This window comes from Euphorbia lathyris, chromosome 2 (genome assembly GCF_963576675.1).
Source record: "Euphorbia lathyris chromosome 2, ddEupLath1.1, whole genome shotgun sequence".
Taxonomy (NCBI): domain Eukaryota; kingdom Viridiplantae; phylum Streptophyta; class Magnoliopsida; order Malpighiales; family Euphorbiaceae; genus Euphorbia; species Euphorbia lathyris.
Window position 1 is genome coordinate 42,043,473 of NC_088911.1, and position 18,602 is coordinate 42,062,074.

At 36.5% G+C, this 18,602-nt stretch overlaps 1 protein-coding gene and 2 non-coding genes across 3 annotated transcripts; all 3 read left to right on the forward strand.

Annotated features, from left to right (window-relative positions):
* Positions 1 to 508: 508 nt before the first annotated feature.
* TRNAD-GUC (transfer RNA aspartic acid (anticodon GUC)) lies at positions 509 to 580 on the forward strand. The gene has a single exon. It is a non-coding gene; the product is annotated as a tRNA-Asp (tRNA).
* A 76-nt stretch (positions 581 to 656) lies between these two features.
* TRNAD-GUC (transfer RNA aspartic acid (anticodon GUC)) lies at positions 657 to 728 on the forward strand. Its single transcript has one exon. It is a non-coding gene; the product is annotated as a tRNA-Asp (tRNA).
* Positions 729 to 808: 80 nt separating this feature from the next.
* LOC136217927 (peptidyl-tRNA hydrolase, mitochondrial-like) lies at positions 809 to 5,032 on the forward strand. The gene is made up of 8 exons (XM_066004634.1): positions 809 to 1,289; positions 1,386 to 1,470; positions 3,399 to 3,466; positions 3,582 to 3,632; positions 3,717 to 3,790; positions 4,424 to 4,482; positions 4,574 to 4,650; positions 4,723 to 5,032. The coding sequence occupies exons 1-8, from the start codon at positions 1,008 to 1,010 to the stop codon at positions 4,834 to 4,836; spliced, it is 810 nt and encodes a 269-aa protein (XP_065860706.1). The 5' UTR covers positions 809 to 1,007; the 3' UTR covers positions 4,837 to 5,032.
* The last annotated feature ends 13,570 nt before the right edge of the window (positions 5,033 to 18,602 follow it).

The following is an 18,602-nucleotide window of genomic DNA, read 5'->3' on the forward strand; positions in this document are numbered from 1 at the left end:
AGAAATGGTTCGTATAATTTGATTGGTTGGATAAAGTGTTGTCAAAGATAAAACATATCGTTTGTGGTATTATCTTGTTATGTTGAATAGTACGAATAACTCTAGATTAGCTTTGTTTACAATAATAGGATTTAATAATTAGAAGAATACATTATAGATATTCGGAACATGATGGTTCATTTTTTTATATTATTTTTAATATATTACTAAATCAAATATAACATTACATTTTTCACCCCAAATCAAATAATAGTCTATATATAGTCTTATCTTTTCTTACTCTCAAAACAAATACAATAAATATTAGGCGATTATTTTACTTTAGTTTTTTTCAAACACAATAAGATTTTTCATAGTTTAGTATTTTTATCTATCTCATTATTCATAGTTTAGTATTTTTATCTATCTCATTATTATATACTTTAATATATTTTTAAGGTATTTCGAGGGAAAAAACAATAGCATGACAAGTTTAGAAAAAGAAAAGTTTTCAGATTTCTAACATCAAGTCGTTGTAGTATAGTGGTAAGTATTCCCGCCTGTCACGCGGGTGACCCGGGTTCGATCCCCGGCAACGGCGTTTTCTTATTCTTTTATTTTCTCGATTCTATGAAAATATATAATTTAAACATACACATACCAAATATCAAGTCGAAGTCGTTGTAGTATAGTGGTAAGTATTCCCGCCTGTCACGCGGGTGACCCGGGTTCGATCCCCGGCAATGGCGTTTTTACCATTTTTTTTATTTTCCCGTTCTTGTAAATAGATTATTAGTTTAAACACAGGCACACTAAACATCAACTTGTTTTAGTATAATGGTAGTTATTTCCTTTTTGTTATATGTCAACAGCTTTTTTTTAATTACTTTATTTTTGCGTTTTTGAATTTCTTATTTCGAAGAATCGACCTTGAGGAGCAAGCATAGGCTCCAATCCAATCCGTCTGCTGCTTCCTCTCTTCTTCTTAAACCCTGGAAAAGAAATTTCTGGTTTCCAGACTTAAAACCATGAAACTTGGTTCTTCTACTGCTGCATTAACAACCTCAATTTCCTCCACTTTTCGCTTTACAAGGAAAAGCGAAAAAATTTCTTCTTCTTTTACATCGACCCTTTCATTTTTTGGTTGCCAGAGAAGCATGTCGCAATTGCCCCTTTATTGTTCTGCTGCCTCTCTTTCGTCTTCCTCCGTGGATTCCACCAATGACTCTTCCGTCAAGCCAAACGAGAAACCTTGGCTCCTTGTTGGCCTTGGCAATCCTGGCAAGATGTATCAACGCACTCGCCATAATGTCTGTACCTTTTTCTATTTTGATGCATTCTCTTTGTGGTTGAGATAACTTTATACTTCTGATTGCTAAACCTGCTTCTTCAATTTTGATTTTTAGGTGGGTTTTGAGATGGTGGATGCTATAGCTGAAGCTGAAGGGATATCTATGAGTAGTGTTTCATTTAAAGCTCTTTTTGGAAAAGGTTTGCTTAATTCTAATTTGTTTTACTTTCTTTGTGGACTAATTGCACCTTTGTTGAATTTCAAATTGCACATCTTTATGCTATTCTTAAAAGTTGGGAAAATCAGGTTAATCTTGGTACCTGTGTGCTTGCCTTTTTTTTTATTGCTCCTAAATGTAAAGTAGAGATTTGTCAACAAGAATATGTGATTCCTTATGATGCCTTTAGCTGAGTTTGATGTTCTCTTGAAATACAATAGATAGAACAGGTTGTATTATTGCTTCAAAGTTTGTATTGACAAATGTGAATATGTTTCAAAGCATACAATAAATTTCTGAACTTGAAAAAATCATGTCTTAATGTGCTCGGGTTCCGACTATTAGAAGCATGGAAATGAGCAATAATGAAACTTGAAAATTTACTCTTATCCCAACAAAGATTGGAGATCCCAACTGATTTAACATTACTTATAGTCTTATACAAATTAAGCATTTATATTTAACAAAGCTTGAAGAATTATTATCAAAAGTCAGTATTCCCCAAACAACGTTTACAACATGAATTTGAGGTAAACTACTTATGGACGCCTGATGCTTTGTTTCAGCACTTGCTCTCTAGGTAGATGCTGTTAAGATAGCTTTTTCTTTTCTGTTTTTTTTTTTTTTTTTAATGTTGTTGCTTTTAGGTATGGTTTGTATTCTATTCTGTCTGCTGTCTTTCATTACTTTCCTAGGCCACTTAAGTTTAGTGAGGTTAGGTAAACTCCATTTATTTATTTTTCAGTGGAGCATCTCCCCTACTCCAAGACATCAGTAATAGTTCAAATCTTGACATCACTCTCTTGCACAAGCACTATCGTATCTTTTTTCTTCAGCAAAACAGTTTTAGCTGCTATGTTTCTGCCTAAGTTAGGAGGTCTTTATTTAATTTCAGATTGTTGACAATTACAAGCTGTGACGACATGTTGCAAATATTGAGAACCGACGAATGTTTTTGCACTTATAAATGATGTTCTATAAGAGGAGTAGATCTCATCTCATCCATTTATTCATTACACCTTCCCCCCTACCTTCATTTGTTTCATATCTTTGATGAAAGTTAGAAGGTTTCTAGAAAATGTAAAGTAGAGATTTGTCAACAAGAAGACTGCTCGAAGTTTATGGTGTTATCATCTAGCTTCTACTATATTTTGTTATCTAGCTTCTACTTTGGGAATTTAGGATGCAGTTGCTATTTCTGTAGGATAAAATATTCTCTCAGTGATTGATAAAGTAGTGCTTTTAGTTTATGCTCAACTGATTGGAAAGTGAAGGAAGATTTGTTTTGTATTTGTGGTGTGCTCCTCTATTTTCTTTCCTTTTCATCTGTGGAATTTTTTCTTCTTTTTCTGGAAAAATATGGATCAATAACGCTTACAAGTTCACAAGAAAAACATCGGGATGTTCCTGGAGCACTCAGAGAGACTCTAACTCAAACTTCACTTGCTAGTTTTAATCAACAATCATGAACTTTTGTTAGCTCTAATTGGTTTCTCTCGCCATTATGCTCACAGGCCTGGAAAAACATTGTATTTGCAGGTAGGCAAATACAAAAAGACTTGGCTTCTAATTCATTGATCAGACTGCCACCAATAAGTGGTGGCCATTTGTCATTGTCAAACAAAATGGAGGAGATATTGCTCTTCCTCCATCCAAATTGTACAAACATGTTTGTCATTAATATAATGGGTTTCGGATTTATTGACTGACATATTTCGCCACAGTAATTTCTTCTAAAAACAGTTGATATCATTAAGTTTTGAAAATGGATTTAATTAAGGATGGACTATCTACAATTTGTAATCATTATTTCTTCAGCATTCCAAATGGTGCGAGAAAATTTGAATATGTATTTAAGCAATTCTATTTTAACGATCAATAATTACAACACCAAAGTTTTCTATATTCCAGGTTTTATCGGAAATGTTCCAGTAATGCTTGCCAAGCCACAAACTTTCATGAATGCAAGTGGTGAGTCTGTAAGTAAGCTAAATCTAATTGGATATTTATGTGTACTTATGGTCAAAGACTCTTCTTTAATCTGTATTGCAAAGTTCTGACCGCAATTAGTTCATCATTGATGCATTCCTCTAGGTTAAGGCTATCGTTTCATATTATAAGATTCCACTGAAGCAAGTTCTCTTGGTAATTTTGTTCTCTTTGCCCTTGACTTGTGCATGACCATTATGTTTTTTGTACCATGTTTTGATGTCACTGTCTTTGCTACAGATTTATGACGACTTAGATTTACCTTTTGCCAAGTTAAGACTACTGCCCAAAGGTGGACATGGAGGACACAATGGGTACCTGTTTTCCCTAGCTCTTGGTGCCTTTTTTCTTTTAATCAATCCAGTTTTAAATTTTGTTCTGATTTGTTTTTATCCCCAAAGTTTCTAATATAATGATGATCTTGTGTATTATTGGAATTCAAACACATCATTATTGTGTTTGATGCATGCTCATCCTGAAGCTTAAAATATGGTCTCTTTTAATTTTTGCCTCGAAATGTGGCAATTGGGTCTGGTCAATCTTGTTCATATTGCCCAGTGGTTTACCTCTGCCGGATACGTTTCAGGTTTTTCAGACCATTTAGTGATTATTTTGGTGTTTTTAGCAACTTTTTTAATTAGTAGAACTAATTTTGAGTTCCTGTGTCATTTGACTTCCCTGGAAAGGAAAACCAGTCTGATTCAGATACGATTTATAGTCTATCCTGCTGCAGTAGCATCTGCACTTCCGTTTTCTGTCATTTGCTCATTTTAGCAACGTTGGTCCATTGTTCTTCTTTAACTTCAACGTGATTTGTATTGTATGCCTGCCCGTTGATCTTGAGCTTCCTTACTTGATTAAAAGTTATGTTGTGCATGCAGATCTTCTTAAAAAAATTGTATGTTTTGATTAATTATGACGATGATTATTGTTTCTCCGCCCTTCAGGATGAGAAGTGTCATTGATCGCTTGAAAGGGAACCGTGATTTTCCTCGCTTAAGAATAGGTAGGTTTAGCCCGCCTATATATATGCAACATGTATGCATCATGAATAATAGTAACTAATATATGTAGTTCCAAAATCTTTGTACTTGTAGGCATTGGGAGACCACCTGGGAAAATGGACTCAGCAAACTTTGTTCTCCGTCCCTTCAATAAGCAAGAACGCGAAGAGGTATGTATCTGAAATTTACTGAGTAAGTTGTAGCATAATTGATAGTTAAAGCAATCTATTTTGTGATTTCAGTTGGATTTTACATTTGAAAGAGGCGTAGAAGCCACCCGGATTCTTATACTGGACGGGTTTAATAAAAGTGCAACCTTTGTCAACACTACCAAATCTATGGAGCAATTTAGTTAATTAACAAATCTCCATCATTCATTCATGATTTCAAGAGAGAAAATTGTGCATTGTGTTAAGTAAAAGTTCAACCATTTTTTGGAAATAAAAGATTTCTTGCAAGTTTCAAATATTGTAGTGTTTGTTACTGGAAAAAGAGTAACTTAGAACTGATTAACTGTATTCTTTTTGTGGAATGTTATATTCATTATTGAAACTGTTAATGCTGCATTGAGAAGCAAAGCAAGTTGTCATTATGCTATATGTCATGCATCAGAGAAATAGTGTAGGACTCTATTATGAAAACAGTGAATAATCCTTATCCGAATGAGACTTTCAAAGGAATTATATTTCTTAATAAAGTATAAACTCTTTATTTAGGAACAAGTCTAAAAGTTTCATAATGATCATTTTCTTTATATGACCTTAGGTACATATCAATTATCATGTGATTGGAATGGTTATCTATGGAGAATTTGATGGCTTGAATGCCTTAAATTTGGTTAAATAAAATCAATTGGCTCCTTAAATTTAAAAGATATCCATGAATTAAATGTATATTAGAGGCAAAAATATCTATAGAACATAAATCTAAAATTACAAAATTGCAAGAAGAGAGAAAAAGATGAAAATATCTAAAAGAATGTAAATTTAGAAGAGGGTTGGAGACTCGGAAAGAACTGACAAAATAAAAAGTTAAATAACTTGAGAAGGGATGATGACATTGCAGACGGGGAATAAATGAATAAGAGAAATAAAAAGGACAAATACTAAGAGAAACAACTAAATGAGAAAGTAAATAAATGAATAAGTGAAATAAAAAGATAAATACTCAGATAAACAAGTGAATAAAGAAGTAAGAAAATAATAAAGGATAAGGTACCAAAATAGTTTAACATTTTTTAGAAAGTATCAATTTAGGGTTCACGTATAAAATAACATTAATATAAATTTAATGTTTAAAAAATAGTATCAATTTGGGCATCGATAATGGAATGTGATACATCATTCGTATTATTCTGTTAAGTTTTGATTTATCTTTCCACATACAATTGATAATATGAATGATGTGTCACGTCCCGTTATCAATGCCTAAATTGGTATTTTTTTTAAATGTTAAGTTTACATTAATGATATTTTGTATGTAGGACTTTTTTTTTTTTTTTGAAAGCAAATTAACTTCTTATTGCATATCTGATAATAAGGCATTACAAATAAAATCCGGAGGAATATGTTTCCATATTCTAGTGTCAGACGCAGAATTCGAAGCTCTAGCTAACATGTGAGCTATCGTATTCGCTGACCTCCTAACAAATGAGAAAGATAACACATTAAGCCCTTTTATCATGGCTTTACAGTCGTCAACAATGATGCCAAATGGGGAAACTAACTCGGTGGTTCCGTTGATTGCTAGAGCCAGGAGCTGTGAATCCGTTTCCATATGAACACCGTCCATGTTTTCCTTTTTTAGCCAACTAAGCGCCTCCCGACAGCTCATGCTTTCCGCTACAAGGGGATCTTGACAATATCCAAGTGGTCCTGAACCTGCTGCAATGAACGTGCCATTCTGACCGCGAAGTATAAAACCAAATCCCGCCTTTCCTGTTTCCAGAAAAAGTGCAGCATCGACATTCAATTTCAGACCCCCGTCAACCGCACAGGTCCATGCTGAACGAGCTCCTGCAGATCCTCCCGTATCTGCTGTTTTTTGGGCTAATTGCCATTTAGTCAGAAACGTCTTGGCGCTGCAAAGAGTGATAGCCGGTGGCTGCCGTTTATCCTCCCATAGGACTGTATTGCGGTCGTTCCAGATGGCCCAGCACAGGGTGGCCGCTGTTTCTAATGAATTCTTGTCGAGATGGTTCTTGATGTACAGCCAGAAATCAGTAATACTGTTTACTCTCCTGCTTAGATCTCTTATATCAGATAATAACCATACCTGACGAGCTTCTGGGCATGATATTAGTGCATGAAAGATAGTCTCCTCTTCATAGTTGCAGCGCGGGCACCTCTCAGTTATATCAACCCTCCTTTTCACCAGTTCGGATCGTGTGGGTAGGCAACGAGCTGTTGCCCTCCATACCAGTTGTCTAACCTTTGGTGGAGCATGTATTTTCCAGATTTTGCCCCAAACTTCCTGTAGATCAGCCCCCTCATTCTCTGGTTGATGATATTGGATGTGTCTGTATCCACTCCTGACTGAATAGGCCCCGTTCCTTTCCAATTTCCAAGTCCATCTGTCTCTCGTTTCTCTCTTGCTCAGCTGTATTTTTGAGATAAGCATTCTGTCCCTAACAGAGAATAAAGCCTGAAGTTTCTCTAGGTCCCAATTTCCTTGTGGACTCTCTCGAAGAGCTGCAACCATTTCATCTTCTCGTTCTGGGGGTGCAATACTGTCCACATAAGGGTTAATATCGTCTGGTAGCCACGGATCAAACCATATATTCACTTCTGTACCTGACCCTACAAGTATTCTGCTTTGTGTTTTTAGTAATGGGATACTAGCCATGATGCTCCTCCATATGAAGCTTGGGTTTGTTTTGATTTCGGCATCAAGTATAGTGGTCTGAGGGAAGTAACGAGCTTTATATATTCTTGCAACTAAGGATGTTGGATTAACCAGCATGCGCCATGCTTGTTTAGCCAAAAGTGCAATATTAAATCTGTGAAAATTCTTAAAGCCCATACCTCCAAGTTGTTTTGGTTTGCATAGATTCTCCCAAGACTTCCAATGTATCTTCCTTCCTTGCCCATCCTCCGATCCCCACCAGAAGGAGTTTATCAATCTTTCGAGGTCTTCGCAAAGCGTAACTGGGATAAGGAACAAACTCATGACATAGGATGGGAGTGATTGGATAACGGATTTGATTAATATTTCCTTCCCTGCTTTAGATAGGAACCTATTCTTCCAGCTGCTTATCCTCTTCCTAATCATTGTTTCGATATACTCGAACACCTCTCTTCTGTTTTTGCCAACCAGTGAAGGGAGCCCTAAATATTTCCCGGGGCTTGTTACTATTTCCACATTTAGGACGGAGCCAATACTCATCTTTACTGCTGCTGGCAAATTCTTACTGAAGTGGAGAGAGGATTTATTAAGATTAATTTTCTGCCCAGATGCTTCTTCATATTGTTTGAGGCATTGACGAATTTCTTTGCTTTCTTCTATTGAAGACCTGAAAAACAGATAACTATCGTCAGCAAAAAATAAGTGAGTTATTGCCGGAGCCTGTGTTGCTATTGAACAGCCATGGATTCTTCCCCTTGATTCTAGTTCTGACAAGGCTGCCGACAATCCTTCTGCACATATTAGGAATAGATATGGCGAAATTGGGTCGCCCTGACGAAGCCCTCTCTGCGGGATGATAGGACCAAGCACATGTGGCCCGTTGATGATACTGTATTTTGCTTTAGTGACACATTGCATTATTAGGTGGACCCATGCAGGAGCGAATCCCAGTTTGAGCATCATTTTTTCAAGGAAAGTCCATTCCACCCTGTCGTAAGCTTTTGCCATGTCTAGTTTCAGGGCTGCATACCCCGTCTTCCCTTGAGTTTTCCTATTGAGATAGTGGTTTACCTCAAAAGCAAGCATTACATTGTCAGTGATTAGTCTTCTAGGTATGAAGGCGCTTTGTTGTTCTGAGATGATACTAGGTACTATAGTTTTGAGCCTGTTTGCCAAAATTTTTGATATTATCTTATAGATCACGTTGCATAAGGCAATAGGACGTAGATCGGAAGCATATTCTGGGGCTGATTTCTTTGGTATCAAAACCAGTGTTGTTTCATTAATTTCATCCGGCAACTCGCCTGAATTGAGCCACTGGAGGCAAGCCTCAGTCACTTTTGCTCCCACCACACCCCAGAACTTTTGGTAAAAACAGGGGTTGAAACCATCCGGACCAGGGCTCTTTTCCGGATGCATTGAGAAAACAGCAATTTTAACTTCCTCAGGACTAAACGGTCTAAGTAGATCTTCATTGGCTGCTTCGGTTACTTTGCACGAAATATTTGATAATATCGGGTCCGGGTCGCATAGCTCTGATGTAAATATCTCCTTAAAATATGAGGTAATGATCTCGTCTAGGCCAGAACCCCACTCCTTCCATTCTCCGTCGTTCCCTTTTAGTGTGTGTAGGGTGTTTTTCTTTCGTCGTGCTGTTGCTGTTTTATGAAAGTAGCCAGAGTTTAAGTCTCCTCCTTTCAGCCATTGTTGTTTAGCTCGCTGCCCCCAATAACTCTCTTTCTGAAGTAGCAAAGTGTCAAGTTCTTCTTTCGCCTCCTTATAAGTGTTAACGGATTCAACATCGCCTCTTCTTTTCATGCTGCGGATTACTGCCTTGCAATTTTCTACCTTTAATTTAAATTGATTTCTCAATTCATTGCCCCACTGAAGAAGAGAAGAACCGCAAGCTTTTAATCTGTGTGGAAGAGGGGAAACAACCTCATTCTGCCAGCCTGATATTACTTTGTCTCTACATGCACTCTCGTGTACCCAAGCATTTTCGAATCTGAATCCGTGCTTTACTTGTGCTGTGGTACTCCATAATGATAGAAATAGAGCTGTGTGATTTGAACATGAAACCTCCTCATTTATTAGTTTAGCTTCGGGGAATCTGAGACGCCAGTTTGAGGAAGCAAGAGCTCTGTCGATCCTTTCTTCGACTAGCCTGCCAGAGTCACGTCCCCTTTCCCAGGTAAAGGGGTAACCCACCATACTGATATCTGATAATCCACTTGACTCAATAGCTGAATTGAAGCCTCTCATCAGTGCAGAGCTCTGTCGCACACCACCTGATTTTTCTGCCTGTGTCCTGATGTCATTAAAATCCCCAATTATAATCCATGGAAGAGAAGAAAGTGTTGATAGATATTTAATTAGCTCCCAAGAATCCTTCCTGCGCTCTCTCTCCGGGAAGCCATAGTAACCCGTCAATCTCCATGTTTCCTGTCCTGTTAATTTTATTTCCACATCAATGTAGCTCCGCGAGAAGCGGAGCAAATTGACAGAATTTTTCTGTTTCCAGAAGAGGGCGAGGCCTCCCCCGTAATTAACTGCATCCACCGTGAAGACCCCCTCGAAACCTATCTTCTTCCTTATGATTTCAATTTTCTCTCTACTGCATTTTACTTCGCTTAAGAACACAAACTCGGGCTTTGTTTTGGACACTAAGTCCTTCAGCATACGAACTGTGCGAGGATTGCCCGCCCCCCGACAGTTCCAACTTAGAGTACTCATTTCCCCTGGCGGGCCTGGATTCCAGGACCCACCTTATTTTCGTTCATTGTCTGTGCCGACTGATTCATTCCACTACTCTGATTTAGAAGGCTCTGGGGTTCTTCCTCCATATTTGTTTTCTGTGTATCTGGTTCCTCTTGCCTTCTCCTCTTCGGGTCTGAGATTTTGATTTCTCCTGTGCTTGTATCAGTACCTGGAGAAGTGTTCTGCTTTTGGATTGAAGTAGCTCTGAAGTTTCCATTTCTTGTGTTCAGGGTAGCAAAAGTAGGTTCCTGCAACTTGGGTGGGCATGAGAGTAAATATTTTGATTGTACCTATTGTGCAGCTCTCCAGGTCATTGCACGTAATGAGGTGGAATAAGGCCTTTCTGCTTTGTCTGGGTCTGGGACATCGAGTAACAGCTCACAGAATTTATCCGAGTGTCCTATGCGTCGCAGTAGAAGCAAAAGGTCGGTAGTCGCTCGTATCGGAAATAGACCCATGAAACTTCCCCTCCTTCTTTGCTTATTTTTAGCTTGCGCTTCAATGGCTGAAAAACATTAACAGAAACTCTTATTCTTAGGTAGGTTCTTCCTGCTCCTGTGAAGTTGTTTGGATCAGATTCCACGAAGCTTCCCACGAAATTCCCTATGTGAACTGCAACTCTTTCTGACATTAGACCAGCTGGGATGTCATGTACCTGTATCCAGAAATCGGTGCTTTGTAATTCAATTGATTTCGGTTCCTGACCCTGCTCCAGACGAGCTAAGAGTAATAGTTGTTGTTCGAAGGTCCAGGGGCCTCCTTTTAGAACCCTATCTCTTTCAACTGGGTGGAAGAATTCAAACTGATAGGAGTTTGGTCCTAGCTCTAGTATGCATATACCTCTTGATGGGCTCCATAGGTCAGCTAAAACATTCTTTATGAATTGGGTTTTGATACTTCTTGATGTCACGAAAGTTCCTATCAGGCTCCACGATGTTGGTCTGGCTGGGAGCGTGGTGTCCTCGACATGGAGAACTAAACCTGCTGCTGCCTCATCTTCTAGGGTTATGCTATGTATGGCATCGGGAAGTTTATCCATAGCTGGTGGTTTGATTTGCGTCGAAGGTAAGGGTTTGTTGAAATTACCGCTTGGTAAGTTTGCGTTATAGGCGTAGCTGAGGAAAGACTCTTCTTGGATTTGTGTGGTGCCGATGGGGATCGCAGGGTTCCTGGGTAGAAGGGAATTTAGAGGATGACTTTTCTGTGGCTGAGGATGGATATCGGATGGGTGGAGTGCTGCAGTTTGATGTTGAGATTGCGATTGAGGGATGGTCGTGAACAATCGGAAATTGGATTGAATTCTGGGTGCTGCGGTAAAAATCGAGGGTTTGCTTGAGGGTGGAACAGGGTTTGGTGCGGCGAAAAAACATGGGCTCCTCAATAGGGAGAAATTCTAACTTCTCTCATAAGGAATGATAGTGTTAGTGTGTATGTAGAACTTAAATTGATACTTTTCTTGATAATCCGAAAAAATAATAAAAAATTGATGTCGAACTTAGAAAATAAAGGAGATTGTTGGACTAGGATAGGGCTAGCTGGGGATCTAGAAGAGAGCCGCAATCATAGTAAGGTGTTGGTTTGGCCCTAAATGTAAGATGGTTAAGTAATTGATGTATTGTTGGATGGAGATGATGATAAAGGGAATTTATGGATGCAGGTAAGGTAACAACTGAAGTAGGTGGGTGAGTGAATTAATTTCATGTATTAAATATTTCAACCTAACATATCTTTTTATTAACTAATGTTTTTGGCCTTACCATATATATAAACTTCTTTTTTAAGTAGAAAACATCAGCTACTCGTGTATTCCAAAAGTGGAAAGTAGTTGCCAAAGATACAACTGGTTGAATTAGACCCCTTTTTCCCCCGAAGATACGGTGTATCCAGAGATGGACTATAGGCATAGTATTCATAAGTGTACCAATCTCAAACCTTTATCTCATTATTTTTTAATTATCCGATCCGTCTTATTATTTTAACAGATATGCTTTTTTATCTCAATATATTCATCCTATTACCTTAATATATATACTTTTTTACTAAAACTACTGTATATCATGTAAAATAAAGAGAGAGGATAATACCGGTCAAAAACTATATGATGTTTAACTTAATTAATGTATAAATATAATGTAAGATGTATCTAGAAAGCTCTACAATTTTTATATAAGAGATTAAAAATCTTATTTAGAAACTGTGAAAAAAAAAATATTTGGAGTATGATTATGGCAAGTCTTCCGTAATCAAAGAAAGATTCAACAACTAAATCGATTCTTTGAAATCCTTCCTTTCTTCAAACAGAACTCCTTTCTTCAAACGGAACGAACACATATAGAATGGATCTACTCCAATAGAGATGAGGCTAGGGTTTAACCTAGTCTTTTCCCATTGATTACTCACTTGGGGGCAGTGGCGAATCCAGGATTTGAGAGGGCGGGGGGCAAAATTCTATGTAAAAAAAATTTAGACAAAAAATGTAAAATTGTTCAATTTTTTATGACAAAAAATGCAAAATTGTTCAATTTTTTGTGACAAAAAATGCAAAATCGTTCAATTGTCATGCATTATTTTCATGATTTTTTTTTACAAAAAACGTAAATTATAATGTTTCCGACTCGTAATCATCCATTTCCAGGATTCTCGGGTTGTTACGCATCAAATATCCCTAACGTTTTGGGTCAGGTGCAATTTTACCCCTAACATCTAAAATGGTGCAATTTTACCCCTAATGTTTGTAGCCAAGAGCAATTTTATCCCTAACGTTGATAAATTGGATCAATTTCAGATACTATTATAAAATACAGTCATTTTTTTTCTTTATTTTGCACCAATTGCATATCAATTTTGTAATTTTGCACCAATTTTACCTCTAACGTTGATAAATTGGATCAATTTCAGACACTATTATTCATGACCGAGAAGACAGTTTGATGAATTATTTCTCAAATTGACTCAATTTATCAACGTTAGGGGTAAAATTGCTCTTAGCTTCCAACATTAGGGATAAAATTGTACCATTTTAAATGTTAGGGATAAAATTGCTCCTGACCCAAAACATTAGGGGGGCAAATGCCCCCTACATCCGCCCCTGCTTGGGGGACCAGATTTATACATGTGTTTCTTTTATATCAAGTTCTCTCATTTCCTGAAGTTTCGTGAAAGTAGTAAATCTATTGTGACAAAAACACAGGATTGTGAGATTCTATAACCAACCAAAACAAAATGATCTGGTCCGTTAAACTGTTTTAAAACAAAACCAAAGATTTTATAACCATCCAAAACAAAGTGATATGAACTACCAAGTTCATTTTGGTCAAATTCATTGAAGTAATCCTCAATGAAAAATGGATGAGTATTGCATTCATTTAAGACTTTTCATCAAACACCTCGTCTACATATATTGAGAGAAGGAAATTCACATGTTATAATCTAAATTACAGCCTAAACACAAAAATTACCTTCCAAATCAAGCAGACAACACATCAAATACACCAATTGCATCACGAAATTGCTCAAATTTAAAGAAAAAAATTCAAAAATTCTCTCGCCCCTTTGAACCCGTCAGCCACAATAGATGCTTCATTGAAGTAATCCTCCCACTCTCATGTCATTAGCAATTTCTGTCCAATTTCTACAATTTGAACCATCCCATGTCGATAAATACCAGTTCCGATAAACACATGATTGGAATAACAGATTGAGGCCCATCTTCTGTCTTTCCCTATAAACTTAGTTATCTAATCTAATATGGATAAATAACCTAAAGACGATAAAAGGTTGCCTCTCCCCCTTCTCACTATTACAGTCGATCTTAGTTCGTGTATCAGTTGTTTCCTTTTCTGTTTAATGTCGGTATAGTTGACGTGTGGCTAGTAATACGAAGATCGTTGTGATTCATACTTCCGCTGCAAATCATATCAAACGTTATTCACACTACAAGATGTAATCTAATAACTTATAGAATACGTGATATTTATCCTTCATTAGAATTAGAGCCACATAAAATTGGAGAAATAATTTAGATTGAATTTGCATAACAAACTTACGTGAATTGAATAGATTAGCAACAGAGAATACTTGGAATAAAATAATGGGTAAAATTATTAGAATAACATTGAAATTTTAGTTTTTGAATTTGATTTTGTATGTCCTGCAAAATCCTCTACTTATTATGTAAATACTCTTTGGGTAACTTCTCTCAACTTTTTTTTTACATTCAACAAAAAATACTTCCTAACTATTTTTTTCCATGTTCAGTAACCTCAACTGTTTATCCACAATCTCCTCCACTAAAAAACCATAGACACATACTGCCTAATTAATTGATTAATTACGAATTCGTGATAACCGGTCCAAATTTTTGCATGTTACACAATCTCTAATAGGAAAGAGTAATTAATTAATAAATTACAAATTTGAGCAAGAATATTTGATAAAGTTATCAATTCGTCCAGAATTTCAATACATTACAAAATTTAGACCGGATAAAACAATTAATTTCAAATTAAAATTAAGGATGTAAAAACTATATTTTCTGCAATTTTAAAAGAAGGGAAAATTACATGGAAATTCAACTTTTAAAATTATTTATAACTTTGTCAATTAAAATTATCAATTAAGTCAAGTGGGCAATTAGACGAATTCCCACTATAACTTCATCCACTAAAGCAGTTACAAGGTTTGGCATTTATCAAATAAAAACTTACACTTTTGATATTATATTAATTAAATTATCAATATTGGCTAAATAATAAATATTATTATATATATGAATTTCATGTAAAAGACCTTAAAAAAAACACTAAGGGTCCGTTTGGTGAGATGTAATGGGCTTTGTAATGGAATGCCCATTATATTGAAGGGTCATTACCATGTTTGGTTGCACTTTAAAATTTTGTTGTAATGGAATGAGAAATCCATAGATTAAATTTTGTTTAACAACTATTGTAATATCCATTACATAAAAAAAAAAAAAATGGATTGAATTCTCATTACATCCAACAAGTAATCCTAATTTCTATCTTTAAAGTTCTATCTAACCTCTTATTTGTCAAATCTCACTTCTCATCATTCTCAAAAACCCAAAAATTAAAAAACCTAAAAACGAAAAAAAAGCAAAAAAAAAACATGAAAAATAAGAAAATGAGAAAATAGAAAAAAAAACGGTGAAAATGGAAAACAAAAAAACCGAAAAAAATGTAAAAAAAATACTATGAAAACACGGAAAATTATATACTAATTTTACGATTTTCATGTTTTTTTTTTGTTGATTTTAATTATGTAAATAAAATTTTGCGATTACATTTAACTAAGCCAACATAAGTATTGTAATGGTAATTACATTTCATCATTTTTTTACCAAACGGTGGCAATGAAATCACCATTACATTACAAGTTTGATTACATTACAACTTTGATTACATTACATTACATTACGATATACCAAACGCATCCTAAACGTTGCCTGAAACAAAATTAATTAACAATGTCGGACTTAATTTTAGACTTGGAGCCTTATCTTTGAGCATCGTGGCTCATAAACCTTTTTTTTATTATTATTAAGTGAAATGCTTGATATCTTTATATAAGGTGAGGTGCTTAAAAAACACAAAACAAAACAAAATTGAAGTCATGAAAAACATGTGAACGAACATATAAAACAATACTTTATTCATAACAGTTTGGCCCACTTGGCTTGGCTTGGGTGATTTTGATTTTGAGATTTCGTCAAAGGTCAAAATGATACCATTATTATAATAAGTAACTTAATCACATCACTTTAAATATAATTATAAGCCATCAAATTCAGTAAAAATATTCATCAAACTTAAGTCAAATTTAACTTTACTTTTTCTGTAAGTTAACCCAAGGAGGGTGGTCATATATTTTCAAATGATTCTTTCTTTTATAGCAAATGTTAAATTTTATTATTTATAATCAAATTTTAAATTATAAATCTTCCTTGAACATTCTAGTAAAAAATATATTAAAATATCGAAATGATTCCAATTTTAGTAGATTTAACTCCTAAATTTTTTTAAACATCATATTCTCAATTATTTATTTTTGCTATATTAATTTTATATTTATCAAATTAGTTAATTTTAAAACTTTAATTCAATAAAAAGATAAAGAGCGTTTTATCTATGTTTCAAATTGAATTTCATGCATGAGATTTTTATAAACTTTTTATAATTACATCACTTATATTAAAAAAAACTGAACTATTATTAAAAATATAAATTCCTGAACTTTTTTTTTTTTTTTTTAATAAATTCCTGAATTTTCAAGATTGGAAGATTGAGGTTCGACCTAGCGGCGGCTGGATGGAGTTTTCGTCGGCCGGCGATGGTCCGGCATTTGCAATTGCCCACCTTTTTGATCGGAAAGCCTTCTCCACTTTCTCTAATCACAGGAGTTCGCTTCCTGCTGCAACATCTTTCGCAGAGGCTGTTAAGAAATCAATCCCATCTTTTTCAATCCCTCCACCGACGCCGCTTACCTCAGCCTGTTCCTCCTCGTCGATGGTAACGGAGGAAGGGGGCTTTAAGGCAGTGAAAATTTCACAGAAGATTTATGAGGAAAGGATCAAAGCTGTTAAGTTCTCAGTCATTGGGCGAGTTTCTCTGAATAAAGGAGAGAAGCCATGGAAGCACGCAGACCTCAAACAACAGCTCAATCAAAAATGGAAACATAAACTAGATTGGAAAATGATTTCTCTAGGTAAGGGATTCTACCAATTTGTTATGCCCAATGAAAAAGGCGCTGCAAGTGATTTGGGAGCATGGAGCTATCTCTTTAAGGCCCGGAATTATCAGATTCTCTCCGTGGTATCCCGGCTTCAACCCTGATATGCACAAGTCCACGTCTGCGCAAGTCTGGGTAAGATTTTATAATTTGTCTTGGGAATTCTGGGACACCAGAATTATTGCCAGTATTGCTAGAGCCGTAGGCGTACCTATTAGATTTGATAACAACACTGTTAACGGTGAATTTGGACACTATGCTAGAGTACTCATTGATGTAGAGCTTTCTTTGAACATTCAAGACAGGCTACGGATTGATACTGAAAATCAGAAACATTGGGTATTTCTCGAATATGAGAACCTGCCTGTGCTATGTGATATTTGCTCTTCTATTGGACATGATTCTTCTGTTTGCAGGAGGAACGCTCCAAAACCTCATCCGCAAAGGAGTTCAAAAGCTAAACCTTCCACCTCGGTTTGGAAGAAAGCTCCGCTTGCAGATTCGGTACAGAATAACGTGGCTGCATCCCCTGTGCACTCTGCAGATGTTGAGAGAGCTGGAAATCCCACTGACAATTCTTTGCAAGTGATCATCCACCATTCCGAAACGCACAAGCAGAACCCAGAGAAAGGAGTCTATGATGCCTGGGATGATCCCAGTGATGATGAAAGGCGATTTGTGTCTAATTCAAGGATCCCTGAAATCCAGACTCATGTAGATCTTCCCAAAGGGGTCGATGTTTTATCAGAATCAGTTGAATGGACTCAACAAATGATCCGGACTCATAACAGGGAGAATTGCTCTGAGAATGATTTTGCGGCTGAAGGAAGTGACTGGATAACGACCCGCAAGAAAGCTAAGGGAAAGAAAGGCGAGTTGCGTCTGTTAGGGCGCGGTGGTTCTACTGTTTAATTCTGATGAAGATTCTGTTCTGGAATTGCAGGGGAATTCTGAACGAGGGAACTCAGAGGGCTCTTAAACAGCTCTGCATATCTAATCGGATTGATTTATTGTGCTTAGCCGAGCCTATGGTTGAATTTGACAGAATCTCTCCCATCTTCTGGAACTCTATTGGTATGCAACGCATTGAATACAATCTAAATAATTCAGTTTGGGTCTTCTGCAAGGTTGGTTACAGTGGGCTGTGCTCAACTGTTATCAGTCACGATCAATATATCTCTCTAAAATATAGTCTGAACCAGGAGAGTTATCAGATATCCTTTGTTTATGGCAGCAACACGGCTTCTAGAAGAAGAATGCTCTGGAGCTCTCTTCTATCTAATCAAGTCTGCAACAAAAGACTTGTTTTGGGAGATTTCAATGCTCTTACGGGTGCCCATGAAAAAACCGGAATTAGCCCCTCTGAAGGCAGCTGTCGGGACTTCAGAGAATTCATTAGAAACGGAGAATTGACAGAAATTGATAGCTCTAGTCTTCAATTCACCTGGTCGAATGGGAGAAGAGGGGTGGCTCATGTAGAATGCAAATTGGACAGGGCTCTGGTGAATGATGATTTCATTGATAGCTGGGACAGTATAAGTTGCTCCATTCTTCCGTGAAGTAAGTCAGATCACTCCCCGATCCTTCTTTCTTGTGCCTCTGGAGCTGTCAGAAGAAGCAGGTTTCGTTTTCTCTCTATGTGGACCACGCATGACTCGCTGAGAAATTTGGTGTCTGATCATTGGTCCTCTTACAATATCTCTCTCCCGCCGGCGCAGCTGCTATGTCACAAACTAAAGGCCCTAAGACCGAAACTACGGGCTTGGAACAAAGA